Source organism: Maniola jurtina, chromosome 8 (assembly GCF_905333055.1).
Source record: "Maniola jurtina chromosome 8, ilManJurt1.1, whole genome shotgun sequence".
Lineage (NCBI taxonomy): Eukaryota > Metazoa > Arthropoda > Insecta > Lepidoptera > Nymphalidae > Maniola > Maniola jurtina.
The window spans coordinates 695,767-712,128 of record NC_060036.1 but is presented as its reverse complement, the minus strand read 5'-3'; the positions used below and the strand labels follow the sequence as shown (position 1 = coordinate 712,128).

At 39.0% G+C, this 16,362-nt stretch overlaps 1 protein-coding gene across 1 annotated transcript; it reads right to left on the bottom strand.

Annotated features, from left to right (window-relative positions):
• Window positions 1–9,448: 9,448 nt before the first annotated feature.
• LOC123867688 lies at window positions 9,449–13,312 on the bottom strand. The gene has a single exon (XM_045909869.1). The coding sequence runs from the start codon at window positions 13,310–13,312 to the stop codon at window positions 9,449–9,451; it is 3,864 nt and encodes a 1,287-aa protein (XP_045765825.1).
• Window positions 13,313–16,362: the final 3,050 nt, after the last annotated feature.

Genomic DNA, 16,362 nt, shown 5'->3' with positions numbered 1-16,362 from the left:
ATTTAATCTGAGAGAGTGTAAAGCGCGGAACAGGGCTCTCACTACGTTTTTACGTCGCAATTGGTATAACTTTACGATTTAACCTAAGCGCTTTCATTAGGCCCCACGATTTATGGCGCTCTTAAAATCGTGATGTTGAAAGAGATTTTTGCGGGGAACTCACAAAGGTCTTTATTCCGTTAAAATTTATGTTTATACCTAATGAATAATGGAATTTTAAACTAGGGTTTGTGGTCAAGCGCAGACTTATCTTTAAGTTTATACAGAAATGACCGAGTATTTTAAGTCTTTTTAGGGGTCCGTATATCCAGAAAAAGTAACCCTTGTAGGATCAGTTGCCTGTCTGTTTGTCTAGACCCGTCAAAGAAAACAAAACAATAGAGTAGCCTATAGGTTCTTATCAGAAATGTTGAGCAAAAATATTTCATTCAAAAAAAAAAAACTGACAGATCAAAAGTAGGACTATTACCATCCCCAAGAAATAATAGTTGTTATAATATTATAGAATTAGCGTCTATAGTCATCATCATTATTAACTGACAGACGTACAATGATGGGCATAGGTATTCTGTCTCTTGTAGGGACTTCCAAACGCCACGGTCTTGCGTCGCCTGAATCTAGCAGCTCCTTGCGACTCGCCTGATGTCTTCCGTCCACTTAGTTGGAGGGTCCTTCCAACGCTGCGCTTTGCGGTGCGAGGTCGCCATTCTAACACCTTGGGACCCCAAGGACTATTGACTTTTCGAACTATGTGCCCTGCGCATTGCTATTTCAGCTTCGCAACCCGTTAAGCTATATCTTTTGCCTTGGTTCTCCTACGGATTTCGTCATTTCTGATTACCTAAACAAACTCCAAGCATAGCTCTCTATTTCCGCTTATTGACCCTAAGCTTTCTTATGAGGTCCATAGTTAGCGAGCTGGTCATAGAGATATTAAAGCACAGCTTACCCTTTTTGTAATAGCTCAACAAATTTTTTTCATTATGACCTGACAGCAAAAAGGTTCCTACTTAACTAATGTCTACCTTGGCGTCAAAACCTGTGCGCGTTATGGTCTCGGATCCATATCCATTGCAGTGTTAGTTGCTCCTTTAGTATATCATACAAAATCGACTTCTATAATATATTTTAAGGTAACAAAGAACAAACGTGGTGAAAGGGTGAAAATTTCTATGGTGTAATCTATAAATGGTTCCCATTATTAATACCTACAAAATACTTTCACATAGAAAACATGGAAAAGATTTTTCCTGCGTGATAAAAAAACGTCTTATCAGGGCGATAAATCGGCACCGCAGCGTGGAAGCAGCAAACTAAAATTGCTCATATATAATAACAAAGTAGATAACATGGGTTTATAGGCGACACAGACGCGATCACCGTAAAATATGGCCTTCTCATAGTTTATTGGCGTCTTTCTTATAAATCAGTGTTTGTGTATGTTTATATTCATAGAATTGAGAAAAAAATTAGAAGTGGTAAAATAATTTGTGTTGGTCGCTGCGGAAATGTTAATTGAATCATCAATACGTGTTATTGTTAAAACACACATATTTTTATAGCATTACAGTTTCATTTACAATGTTTTCGATGCAAAAGAGCGTGGGTGCAATTAGTGCTTTAGAATTTTTCATGTATTAGATAATGTCCGCAATTCGTGTGGATTTAGGTTTTTTTTCTAGTGCCACAGGAATTCTTTGATTTTTCGGGATAGAAAGAGCAAGTAGTCGATCTCTGGGATAAAATTCAAAATTCAAAAAATATTTTTATTCAATTAAACTTTTACAAGTGCTTTTGAATCGTCAAAATACCTACCACTCTACCAGTGGTAGTAATCTACCACTGGTTCGGAATGCCGTTCCTACCGAGAAGAATCAGCAAGAAACTCAGCGGTTGCTCTTTTCAAGTATTCAATTTACAATAATATACCATACAATTTGCAAGCTATTTCTTTAAAAATTTCATCATAATTGTTTAAGTGGATGAGCTCTCAAATAGTCAGAGATGAGCACATAGACAAACGGAAAGACAGACATACTTTCGCATTCATATTATTAAGTAGAGCGAGCACCGCGCTGTTCAGATATTGAAAGCAGAAACCATTTCTATTAACTTATCACAATTCTGTGGATATACCCGTAAGTTTAGGACCCTGTTTGTATCTGTCGGATCAGGATATTATTTTATGGGTTTCATTAATAAAACCTTTTAGGATATTGAAGCTTGAGTTGTTAATTTTCCGGCGTTATGAAATCAACTTCATAATTAACTTTGATTTTGTTCAAAGTCAAAGTTCAAATAGGTACCATTGTTCACTCTTTGATTGTCAATTGTTGAATTAGTAGGATAATTGATGTAATTATGTTCTTAAGTATGCATCTTTACAGAGTTTTTGAATTTCGCAAAATTTTCGTAGATCTCGTAGCTGTGTAGCCCTCAGCGTAGCAATGTTAGCGTAGCATTGGACAATAGCAGCTATATAATTATTATGCTGTAACAATATAGGTTACTGATTTTTACCAACAAGGAAGCGAAAAGCCACAAAGGTTTACCTGTGTATCATTCCGTCTACTTATCAATCATCACACTAATATTATAAGGCGAAACTTTGTGTATATGTATGTGTGTATGTTTGTTACTCTTTCACGCAAAAACTATAGAACGGATTTAAGGTAATTGCTATTTGACAAATCGCAAAAATGCTGTACTTTGAAGTAAATTGTTTATTTTTCTAAAGCATTAACAGCTATTAAATACATGCAATTAAAAACTTCAGTTTGTGAAGATTATAAGGGCCTCTTTTAATTTAGTATACATTATCCCAATAAATAAAAAAAACAAGTTGAAAACATTGCTGTTCGCAACTTGTTCTGTAAAAATTTACTTTAACATCTTGATACTTTGAAGCCAACCTCCAGAAAATGATATGTTTAGGTTTAACAAACAATTCGAACTGTTAGTTTTATACTAAATGTTTTCATTTCTTAAATAATCTAAAACTAACCAAAAAACTTCCTGTGCTATTTATTTTCTTGCAGGCGCTCTATGGAATTCAGTGTCCACTGGACTGTCATGGCGGAAGGACTGTGCGCGTCATTTCGTCGCAAAATATTATTTAAAATGAATTTAAGCTTATTATTTTTGAATGAAAGTTGTGTTTATAATCGTTGAAAAATAAAATAGGGATTTTTTCATTTCTAAATGAAGCCTGCTTATATACTAAAATTTATTCTAAAGTCACGGTTTTACCAGGTAAATACTCGGAGGTTGTCATAGATTATGATGACAGATAGTAAGTGTTCTAAATAGGTATTATACCTATGTTTTTTAGGAGATAGCGCGCCTCGTTCCGGGTGCCGTGTTCCGAAATGGATTTCGTAGTAGTGCAAGTTTGGTGAAAGCCCCACATGACGGAGGGGTATGCGTCAGGCATTTCCTGTGTACAAAAAAGACCTATATTTCGGATCCATTTTTCATCACTGACATCATGCACTATTCAAAGACTGGTCTTCAAGCATTGAGGAATTTTTGACGAGAGACATCTCGAAGGTTCCCGAAGGCTGCCTAACTGAGTTAGATTTGTCGGCTAGCTAGCTTTTTTTGAAATTGGACCTACTTAGCTGGATTGTGTGTTAGAGATTTCTTATGAGATATTATATGTACATAATAATATAACCATCATAAGAAAGCTCAGATTCATGCTGCGGGCAATGGGGAGAGCCTAAAGGTTGGAACGCCATTTCGGCGGCCGTGTTTCCTGCCATATATACCTTAGATACCTGCAAGCCAAGAGTGAATAGGCATCTTCTAGGTAAGCGTGCTCCAACTTGGACCTCATCATTGCTTTCTTTAAAGCATGATTGTCGTCAAGCGCAAGCGCAAAGATTCAGGCGGCGCAAACCCGTAGCATGTGGAAGACCCTATTAAAGACCTATGTTCACTGTGGACGTCTGTCGGTTGATGTTGATGATTATGTCTTTAGTGCAAGTAGTTCAGTAGTTTCAGAGTTTATCGATAACAAACAAACAAACCTTTCCTCTTCATAATATATGTACTTAGTAGCGCAAACTTGGAAAAAATCTCGTGGAAACTCTTTGATTTTCCGAGATAAATGTCATTTTACCTGGCAGCCCTAATCAATTTTATCACTGATAATAATAACTAATTCATAACCGTTAAACCTAAAAGTCAAAATCTCGTTTTTCTAGTCGAGTTCCGTAGGCTCTTTGAACTCACCGCATCCCAAGAAAACCTACCATTAGATGTAGGAATAATGGAAAGAGGTCACAACCCTCAGCAATAAAGAATACGATGCGGAGAGAGATGTCACTCTCAAGGTCTTTAAATGTATCCATGCAAAAAACCACGTCGACTGGTTGCTCCGTTGTAGCGTGATTGAATATTAAACCAACAAACACACTTTCGCATTTGAAATATGGCCAATGATTATAAGAAACAGTTTAAATCTCTCTCTGCTCTCCGAAAGACGTTAGGCAAAGTGAACACGAATTATGACACTTCTGTGTTCTTATACAAGCTTAGGTCTCTCAATTTTGTCAATTAATGTCAAATTTCTTTCTCAGATCAAAACCTAGTAAGTGGTTTAAATTCAAGAGAAGTTTAGGAACACACCTTTGAGAACACGGAAAACTTGCAGGTATGCAGGTTTCCTCACGATGTTTTCCTTCGCCGTTAAAGCAAGTGATATTAAATTGCTTAAAACGCACATAACTGAAAAGTTAGTAGAACGTGATTCCAGGATCGAACCCCCGACCTTCGATTAGGAGGCGGACGTTCTAACCACTAGGCTATGACAGTTTTTAAATTAAAGGGGTTTAAATATTTTAGTGTGAAGACTGGCCTACACATTTATTCATTACATGTGCATCATTTTCTTTTTTAGGGTTCCGTACCTCAAAATGAAAAACGGAGCTCTTAAAGGATCACTTTGTTGTCTGTCCATTTGTCCGTCCGTCCGTCAAGAAAACCTATACAGTACTTCCCGTTGATCTAGAATCACGAAATTTGTTCTCGGATTTATTCCTTTACTTGGGCTATGAGAGTTGAGACCTCTCTACCTGCCCATAATTCTAGGTTAACGGGAAATACCCTATCGGTTTCCTTGACAGACACGACAGACGGACAGACGGACAGAAAGACAGACAACAAAGTGATCCTATAAGGGTCCCGTGTTTCCTTTTGAGATATGGAACCCTAAAAACATTATGTAAGTATGCAAAGTATTTCCCTTGCAAACCATATTTAACAGTTGACATGTAGAGGTCAGAACTCCTTTTGACTTTTCCTATCTTACTTTTAAGTTTTAATGCATTATTAAGTATTTACTGTTTTGACATGGTATTTAGATAATGGGTGATATTTATTTTATTTAATCTAATTCCTTTGAAAAACTTAGTAAGGCGCATTAATCTATAAAAAACCTAGCGAGTTCATAGACTTACTATGTTTTAAAATGGTCAAAGCGACTTACTAGCTTTTAATTTTACTTTAATGTGGGTGTCCTTACAATACAACGGGACATACTATGAAAGTTAGGCTTATGACATAAAACGATTTTCGGAAAAATGACATTTACTTTGTTTTGATATGGGGCGGTCGATATAATTAGGTACTAGGGTAAAGGCTCAAGTAAATGAACAGATTGGACGTTTTTACATGTATTAAGAGCTGGAATAAAAAACCGGCTGATATACCTTTTTTAAATATTTTCTTACAAATTCTTACACTTTTTTCAATTTCAATTTCAAAACCGTGTTCCGTTCAAACCGTTCAAAAGTGCGTGTGCGTGCGTCCATGTGTGTGTGTGTGAGTGTGTGTGAGTATATACTTGTCTGTATGTTTGTACGAGTGTTTGTGAGTTTGGTATTGCGTTGTATAACCACATGAGTAGCGAACAGAGTCAAAGCTTCATACAAGCGCGCTACGATAGGTACACTACTACAAGCTTGAGGCGCGTGTGTGCGTGAGCACAGGCGCTACGTCGCGTACGGAGAGAAATCGGTTTATACCGGTTCGGCCTGTGCTCAAGCTCAGGGGCTGCAGTATACGTGGCGCGTCGTGTTTTCATTTATTGTTAATGATAATAATTTAAATAGTGTTTACAATCTATTTTCTTGAACTGTCATAGATTTTGTTCAAAATCAATATCTGAGGATCCCTAGGATCACAAAACAGGAAATTGTTACCAAAACTTAAAACAGTTGGCACCATTTTGTAATTCTTTGTTAATTGACCGATTTCGTTCAAAATCGATATTTAGAGCTCCCTGGGATCACAAAATAAGAAACTGTTACCAAAATTTAAAAAGTCGACGCCATTTTGTAATTCTTTGTTAATTGACCGATTTCGTTGAAAATCGATATTTAGAGCTCCCTGGGATCACAAAATAAGAAACTGTTACCAAAATTTAAAAAAGTCGACGCCATTTTGAAATTCTTTGTTAATTGACCGATTTCGTTCAAAATCGATATTTAGAGCTCCCTGGGATCACAAAATAAGAAACTGTTACCAAAATTTAAAAAAGTCGACGCCATTTTGAAATTCTTTGTTAATTGACCGATTTCGTTCAAAATCGATATTTAGAGCTCCCTGGGATCACAAAATAAGAAACTGTTACCAAAATTTAAAAAAGTCGACGCCATTTTGAAATTCTTTGTTAATTGACCGATTTCGTTCAAAATCGATATTTAGAGCTCCCTGGCATCACAAAAAAGGAAACTGTTACCAAAATTTAAAAAAGTCGACGCCATTTTGAAATTCTTTGTTAATTGACCGATTTCGTTCAAAATCGATATTTAGAGCTCCCTGGGATCACAAAAAAGGAAACTGTTACCAAAATTTAAAAAAGTCGACGCCATTTTGAAATTCTTTGTTAATTGACCGATTTCGTTCAAAATCGATATTTAGAGCTCCCTGGGATCACAAAAAAGGAAACTGTTACCAAAATTTAAAAAAGTCGACGCCATTTTGAAATTCTTTGTTAATTGACCGATTTCGTTCAAAATCGATATTTAGAGCTCCCTGGGATCACAAAAAAGGAAACTGTTACCATAATTTAAAAAAGTCGACGCCATTTTGAAATTCTTTGTTAATTGACCGATTTCGTTCAAAATCGATATTTAGAGCTCCCTGGCATCACAAAATAAGAAACTGTTACCAAAATTTAAAAAAGTCGACGCCATTTTGAAATTCTTTGTTAATTGACCGATTTCGTTCAAAATCGATATTTAGAGCTCCCTGGGATCACAAAAAAGGAAACTGTTACCAAAATTTAAAAAAGTCGACGCCATTTTGAAATTCTTTGTTAATTGACCGATTTCGTTCAAAATCGATATTTAGAGCTCCCTGGCATCACAAAATAAGAAACTGTTACCAAAATTTAAAAAATATTTTTAACCGACTTCAAAAAAAGGAAGAGGTTCTGAATTCCTCGGTATCTTTTTTTTTTAACGTATGTTCCCCGATTACTCAAAGACGCCTGGACCGATTTGGATTTTTTTTTGTTTGATAGGGTATACTTCGCAGGTGGTCCCATATAAATTTGATGAAGATCTGATGAATATCTTCCGAGATGGAGAACGGAACTCCTCAATGGATAAGAGCAAATTGCTCGCGATCAGTGTAATATCTTAGTAAACAGTAGGGTTTTAACTGGGTATGGCATATTATAGTACAGTGGGGCCACTAAAAATTGTGAAATAAAAATGCCCAGTACTTGTTCGAACTGATGTTAATCCGTCTGTCTACTTCCTCTTCTGCACTTGTAACGCTGAATGAGACTTGTTTTTTAAGATACATTTAGGAGCATAGGTATTGTAGTTCCAATACTTAATTGTATTTATTTGCCTGTTACTATAAATATGGCGGCTGATTGAATGAGGCCGATTGTTGTAGGTACCTCTGCGAAACTGTTCAAAAATAGTAAACTGAAGTAAGTAAGTACTACTTACAAAATTATGTCGCTTTTCATTGATAAATATGGATTTCGAAAATTTGACGCGATATATAAAGTGGCTTCCGATTCCGAATCATTTCACTGGCATACAAAATTCAACTTTTTTGTTTTATTAGGTTTTGAAACTGTTTCTTACTAATTTGACGTCGCTGATTTCAGATCTACTTTAATTTTTTACACAGCAGCTCTAGTTTTTGAGATACAGGTACCCCCATATTTTGCACTATACTCACACTTTGTATGTTCACACTTTATTAAGATCACACAAGTAATTTCCAAAATTTATCGAGGTATTAACATCAAGAAGAACATCTGCAAGTTATTCCAATCATTTTTGTACCATTTGGTGGCGAGTACGTACTAAAGACTTTGAGAACCCATTAGCAGCTAACAGCAAGGCCTGGACTCCAAATTTTTATATGTGGAAGCTGTATTTCCTCATTGCGTTTATGAGCAAATAAGAATAGACCCTACTTTTACTAAAAAAAGTATTATAATTTGGCGCGAACCATCTAAACACCATGATGATTATTATTTCTGCATTGTGAATATAACCAGAAGAAACAGCAAAAAAATTGTTCCAAGCGACTCTATTTGTACGCTTGTGTACATTTGCTATCACTGGATTGGTTGGAAGGCGAAATGAAATTCAACTATTTTCTGCCAGTTACTAAATTTATTTACAGTGTTAACTCTAAGCAACAGCTTATCCTATATTACTTACAGTATTACTTACAGTAATAAACCTTGTGAGACTGTACTTCACTAATTACACTGTAAGGTTCACTGTTCACTGTAAGGTTCACTGTTCACTGTACTATACTGTTTACTGTACTATACTGATCACTGTTTCACTGTTAAGTGTAAGACAAGACTGTTGAACAAGACTGTAAAACAAGACAAGACTAAGACAAGACTAGACTGTAAAACAAGACAAGACAAGACTAGACTGTAAAACAAGACAAGACAAGACTGTCGCGGCGTCGAAATCGTCCGCTTATATACTGTTTCGGGTTATGTCCGTCCCTTACTTTTCTATGCGCCCATCTCTTTTTTCGTACATTCTGGAAAAGTCGCGCTTTGTGGTACCATCAGAAAAAAGGGTCGAAGACAAAAAAGGGTCGAAGACAATAGGTGTTTACGCTTTCTCGATCCTTAACCTATTGTTTCGTTCCCGGTAAGACAATAATCTATTATTTTTAAATTGGTGTTTACGCAGTTCTATTCCCCAATTTTCTCGAACTGTCCGGCACGTTATTATGCACTGTTATTGTTCCGGGCTGTCCCGCACATTCTCCCGCCGTGCGACTGCGTCGCATCATCTGTCGGTGCGGGCACGTCGTCGTTTGTTGACAGGGGCAGTAATACCAGCTTCCTAACTGGCCTCCGTAGTACGCCACCTTTGGTCAGAATATCCACTGTACGCACGACGTTGTCTGGTCCCGGGTATGTAGCTATAACTCTGCCTCGTTCCTATACATTGCGTGGCAGGTTTGGGTCAACTATTTGTACGAGGTCGTTGACTTGTATTGCAGGTCCTCGTCCGTTTGGCTCCCGCCGGTGTTGAAGTCCAGGAAGGTACCCCTTCACCCAGCGTACCCAAAAAATATCAGCCAACCTTTGCGCAGATCGCCAAGTGGATCGCGCCTTAGTGGGAATATAGTGCCAGGAGATCATTTTCTTTGTTGTTTCCTCTGCTGTTGCGCGTCGAAGCTTGTTCCGATTTGAGAACCAAGAGTCTTCTGGTAGTGCTTTTGCAAGTTTTGGTTTCCTTTTATCGGTCACATGATTTATCTTCTCTTCACCAGCAGGTTCTTCTTGATCTGTGGTGGACACTTCGGTTGGCCAGTGAGCTTCTGTTTCGTAGAGAAAGTCGGGTCCCTTGTACCAGCGGTGGTTCCTATTGAATATTGTGGGAACGTCTCGCGTAGCATCATCTGCCACATTCAATTTTGTTGGAACCCAGCGCCACTCGGTGACTTTAGAAGACTCTTCAATCGCTGCAAGGCGATGCGCATCGTAAGGTTTGTATGAGCGTGACCCAGTCCGTATCCCAGTAAGTACTGTTTCGCTGTCAGTCCAGAATACCTTGCAGTCTGGTTTGCTTCCGTGTTCTGTCTTCTTTTCAGATTCGTAGAGTTCCTTGTCTTCTGTTTGTTCCTTTTCACCGAGTGCTTCTAGTAGGTATGAAGAGTTCGACTTCCACTGCTTCAATTCGAAGCTCACCTTAGAGTGCACTTCACGCACGCTCTTCGCGATGCGCACTGCGTCTTCAAGACTTCTGAAACTGTCCAAGTAATCATCAACGTAGTGCTTCTGTATAATGGCAGCTGTGGCTTCGGGGTGAGTTTCTTCATACTGTTTGGCGTTCAAGTTCTTTACATAAATCGCTGTAGACGGAGAACTTGACGCACCAAAGATTAATGACGTCATCCTATATTCTTCAGGAGGTTGGTCATCTCGTCGATTCCCGCGCCACAGGTAGCGAAGTGCATCTCTGTCCTCAGTTCGTAATTTCACTTGCATGAACATTTCCTTAATATCTGCTGTAACTGCAATCATGTGCTGTCGGAACCGCATAACGACGCCTGGTAAAGACTGTAGAAGATCAGGTCCTTTGAGCAGCATATCGTTGAGAGCTACTCCCTTCGTCTTCGCTGCTGCGTCGTGCACAACTCTTAGCTTCTCAGGCTTCATTGGGTTGATCACTGCGAAATGTGGCAAGTACCAAGTCTTGCCTGCTGTTTTCTGTTTTGGAGCCGGTTCAGCATATCCTTTCGAGATAAGAGCTTCCATCTGATCTGTGTATTTCTGTTTCAGCTTGGAGTCTCGGTCGATCTTCTTTTCGATTATAAAGAGCCGCTTCAATGAGTTTTCATAGTTCTCGGGAAGCGTTACGTCTTCTTTACGCCAGAGAAGACCAGTTTCGTATCTTCCTTCTGCTGTCCTTTTGGTTGTCTTCTCCAGGATCTGTAGCGCGCGTTCTTCGGGGTCTGTTTTTGGTTTCTTTGGCTGTATGCAGAGTGCGTCCATCTCAAAGTATTGCTTAACGAGGCTATCCAGGTCATCTTCTATTTCTTCTGCGACGTGTGACACGAAGTCAATACGGCGTCCTAAGGTGCGAGTCTGACTGCCATGTAGTACCCACCCTAGGGGCGTGAGAGAGGCCACCAGTTGGTTCTTGTCTCCTCTTCTCACTTCTGTTGTCAGCAGAAGATGCCAATTGTCTTGACCAATTAGCAATCTTGGCTTCACATCTGTATATATGAGATAATCGCGGATATCTGCTAGGTGTTTGCATTTATCCACCATTTCTCTTGAAACCTGCTGTGACGAGACTTGTAGGTTCTTTACTGTGCGCGCTTGTATTTGCTCTTCACAATCGTTGAGACCTCTCAATTTAATGGTTACCCTTCTCGAAGTTGACTCCGATGTCTTCATATCATTTAGGGTTTCTATCTTCAGTGGATCGACGGGTCCTGGCGCTCCGATGCATTCGGCCACGCTGTTGTCGATTAAGGTCACTGTTGACCCATCGTCCAACAAGGCGAAGGTGTTGATAGTACCTTTGGGTCCTTCAACTTGCACTGGGATAATTTTCAAAAATGATTGCTTCTTTTTAATCGTCCACGCAGAATTGATTACTTCTGTAGCTTCCTTGTCTTCTTTCTTTTCTGTTTTGTTGTAGTGCAGCATCTTGTGGTGGTAATTCTTGCAGCTGTTGATGCCACACACTTTAGCTCGACATCTGTGCATTTTATTTCTGTATCGAAGACATCGAAAGCATAGGCGTTTGGACTTGGCTGTATCCCATCTTCCATTTTCATCCAAATTCTTGAACTGTTCACATTCTGTTGAATTGTGTCCCTCTTTTGCGCATACGGGACACTTGGCTGTGTACATCCTCTCTGCGACGTTGTGTACCCTCTGTGGTTTCTTCTGTTGAGTGGCTGATGTCTGTGAGGCCACTTGTTCAGGTAGCGCATATGGTCCGCACAGCTCCGCTTCTCTCTTGAGGAATTTATCCAGCTTCAACAAATCTGGGTCTTCCTTGGGCTGTGTTGCTGCGAAGTCATAGAATCTGTAGCGCAGCGTAGGTGTAAGTTTGTCCACGAGTGTCTTCGAAACTTCAGGGTTATACATATAGTTCACGCAGCTTAGTGTCTTCAATGTTGCCACTACGTTAGAGACCTTCGTCGCGAATATGCAAATGTCCCGTGGTGACTCGGTGAGACGCGGCAGTCCACGGAGCGTCTCCATCTCTGTCATAGCGATTGACTCCGGTCTTCCGAATCTCGATTCTAGGGTCTTCATAATTTCCGTAGGGTGCGCGCTGGTGATAAGAAGCCCTTCAACTGCTTCTTTAGCCTTTCCCTTTAAGTTTCGTCGCAGACGATTTATGTTTTCCACTGTACTGAACATGTTTTCAGTTTCATAATAAGCGGCGCGGAACGGTAGCCACTCTTGATGTGATCCACCAAAGAAAGGCAGTTCGATGTACTTGGGGCGCTGCGCCGCTTTCACGGCGTTTGTGATAGCTGCAGCTAGCTCTGCTATACCTGATTGCACTCCCGCCGGTGATTGATGTGCAGACTTTTGGTGTTCCTCTGGAAGCTTCTGTTGTTCCGCGTCTTTGACCACTGATTCTTCTGTATAGTAGTCAGGTGCATCAGTGATCGCTAGCACGGGACGTGCTGGTTGACTGTCTAGCCAGTTGTCCACTCGTTTGTTGACTTCTGTATTGGAGTGGACGGAGACACCATCGTCTTCGAAATCCTCTATTTCTGTATCTGTTTCTTCTGTCTCCAAGGCGGCGAGGCGCGCAGCAGCTAGTTCCACCTGAAGGCGCAGCAGTTCTTCCTTTGCCTTTGCAATTTTGTGAGCCTTCGTCTTGCTGTAGTTCGATCGTCCCTCTCCCCCCTTCTTACTGGGGGCCCGAGGTACCTGTGGTTTGTCAACTGTTCCCTTCTTTACCGTAGAGGTCTCTGTATCTCGAGTACGTTGGACTGTATGAACCCCCCCTGTAGCCGGAGGGTTCATCTGTTTCGCGTCGACGGGCAGAGTCGATACGAAGGAGGGCGTAATCGAGTGAGTGGCGGCCGAAATCTTCGATTTGACTGTCGCGGAGGGTGACACAGCAAAGGGTGCTGACATTACGGAAGTACTGTAAATCGCTGTCTGTTCTGTTGCTTCCGTTGTGACAGTTCCCGTGGCTGTATAGGCCGTGTCGGTTTCCGTCCTAGTTTCGGTAGCCAAAGCGGCGGTTACCTCTGACGTCGAAGGAATTTGTTCTGTAGGGGCCTTGTGGCTTTTAACTTGTTGACGTGTAACTGGCATTTTTGCTGTCTTCAAATATCACGACGAATTTCAGATTTTTAATTCTTCCAACAATATCCGGCTCGAAGGACCATTAAATGTACGCTTGTGTACATTTGCTATCACTGGATTGGTTGGAAGGCGAAATGAAATTCAACTATTTTCTGCCAGTTACTAAATTTATTTACAGTGTTAACTCTAAGCAACAGCTTATCCTATATTACTTACAGTATTACTTACAGTAATAAACCTTGTGAGACTGTACTTCACTAATTACACTGTAAGGTTCACTGTTCACTGTAAGGTTCACTGTTCACTGTACTATACTGTTTACTGTACTATACTGATAACTGTTTCACTGTTAAGTGTAAGACAAGACTGTTGAACAAGACTGTAAAACAAGACAAGACTAAGACAAGACTAGACTGTAAAACAAGACAAGACAAGACTAGACTGTAAAACAAGACAAGACAAGACTAGACTGTAAAACAAGACAAGACAAGACTGTCGCGGCGTCGAAATCGTCCGCTTATATACTGTTTCGGGTTATGTCCGTCCCTTACTTTTCTATGCGCCCATCTCTTTTTTCGTACATTCTGGAAAAGTCGCGCTTTGTGGTACCATCAGAAAAAAGGGTCGAAGACAAAAAAAGGGTCGAAGACAATAGGTGTTTACGCTTTCTCGATCCTTAACCTATTGTTTCGTTCCCGGTAAGACAATAATCTATTATTTTTAAATTGGTGTTTACGCAGTTCTATTCCCCAATTTTCTCGAACTGTCCGGCACGTTATTATGCACTGTTATTGTTCCGGGCTGTCCCGCACACTATTGTAACTTGCAGTCTACAATTAGAACGATTCTGACTTCTGGTGATAAATCTGTACCTCAGCCCCAACCCAGTACCTCCAATCTACTTCAAGAACTTTCAGAAGGTAGTGACGATGTAGTGACTTTTACATCTCAACTTAGACTATTCAATCAAAATGATTTGGACCACTTAATGAGAGATCTTAGATTGTCTAAAAAGCATCAGAACATGTGGCTTCTCGGCTCAAAGGAACAAATCTGATAACATGTGTTACGGTATATTGTTCTCACTACTCTCAAAACATTCAGCAGCTGATGTTGCACTTCCAGCGACTTGGGTGCAACATGGGCATTAAGTTTTTCTCTATTATACAGAAAGGGCTCTATTATACATTCTAAAACAGGTTTTATTTATTATTATTATGTAAAATAGTTTTTGATTTATCGCGCAAAATGTAGAAAAAAATATACAATAAGTCAAAAACTGTGAAAATTTGACAATTTTTTTTGAATTCCAAGCCGAAAATATATTTAAGAATTTATTTATTAATAGGAATCGAGAGTTTATGCACTAGATAGAGTTCGTTCATTCACTGAAATTCCCAGTTCATTTACTGGCAATTTATCCTTTTGTTAAATAAAATAAGTTATAATAATTAATACCACGCATTTTATTTGATTTTTTGATATTTAAATAATTTAAGAGTGTATACCTACTGTGTACAGACACACAAAATATAAAAATTATATATAGAACGATTCTCATATACCTTAATTTTAGGTCAATGTCAGGGTAGTCCTTATTCGTTCATTTACTGGATCTTTTACCCTCCTACGTCAAAATACTAAAAGTCCGCGTAAATTTCGCAGATTGAAATGTCTGCTTGATTAATTGTCAATAGAGGGTCATGACATCTCAAAATTGCTAGTTTGAAGGTGAAATCGTCTATGTCATTCGCATTATCTTTCCTCTTAATATTGATTTTGATAGATTATATTATACCTTGGATTATCACATAGGCTACTTTTGATTCCAAAAAATCAAATAGTTCCTACGGGATTTTGACAAACCTCAACCCACGCGGACGAAGTCGCGAGCCTCAGCTAGTAAGTTATAATAGTTAATTAAAATTTATATAACTTTCTTTCATGTAGGTAGGACATAATACTTATTGGACATAATATTATTATGTCACTTATTCTTGGCGATGACCTTTACGACGTTCTGTGACGGTGAGTGCTGTGGGTTCGATTCCCAGCAGAAGAAATTTGGAATTTTATCTTCTTATTTTATTCATCATCACTTACCACCAGGTGAGATTGCAGTAAGGGATTTTAATCTGAATAAAAAAAAAACAATTCAAAACTCAATTGGCTCACATGTTCTTTGAACAAGTTTGTTTTAAGTAGCAGTAGTAATTAGAATCTCATTCTCTTTGAGTGGTGTGTAAGTTTGTGCGAACTGAGGTACCTACGAGGAGAAGACGAACTCCTTCGCGGGAAGTTTCTAGAAGTTTGATAAGATTTATTGCGTAATACCTTGCACTTGGTACTTGGGCGCATTATACTTTAATTTATTCAGTGATGCTTCAAAACTAACTGCAGCTGGAACAAGTAGGTATGGCAGTTTTATAGACTCACTTGCCTTTTTCCCACGATTTCATCATGCGCGTAAATTTAAGTTTTTTAGTTTAAAAGAAGTTGTTTCACTGCCATAAAAAGAGCCCGTGACTTTATACGTAATTTCTTTATTTTCCAGAATAAAAATCGGCCAAGTGCGAGTCAGGCTCGCGCACTGAAGGTTCCGTATTCGGGTATTTTTTCCAACATTTTGCACGATAAATCAAAAATTATTATACATAAAAATAAACAAAAATCTGTTTTAGAATGTACAGGTAAAGCCTTTTTACCATATTCCCAACGTGGTATAGTTATCTTACTTTGAAAATTGAAACAAATTTAATTTTTTTTAAAATGATGTAATCACAAATTCACGGTTTTCAGATTTATTCCTGCACTTGTGCTATAAGACCTACCTACCTGCCAAATTTCATGGTTCTAGGTCTACGGGAAGTACCCTATAGGTTTTCGTGACAGCCACGACGGACAGACAGGACAGACAGACAGAAAACAAAGTGATCCTATAAGGGTTCCGTTTTTCCTTTTGAGGTACAGAAACCTGAAAAGTAGCATAAATCCTTCCCGAGGTATTTATGCAAAAACGGTTGAACTGTTTGGGCGTGAAAAGCTCACTTTCGCATTTA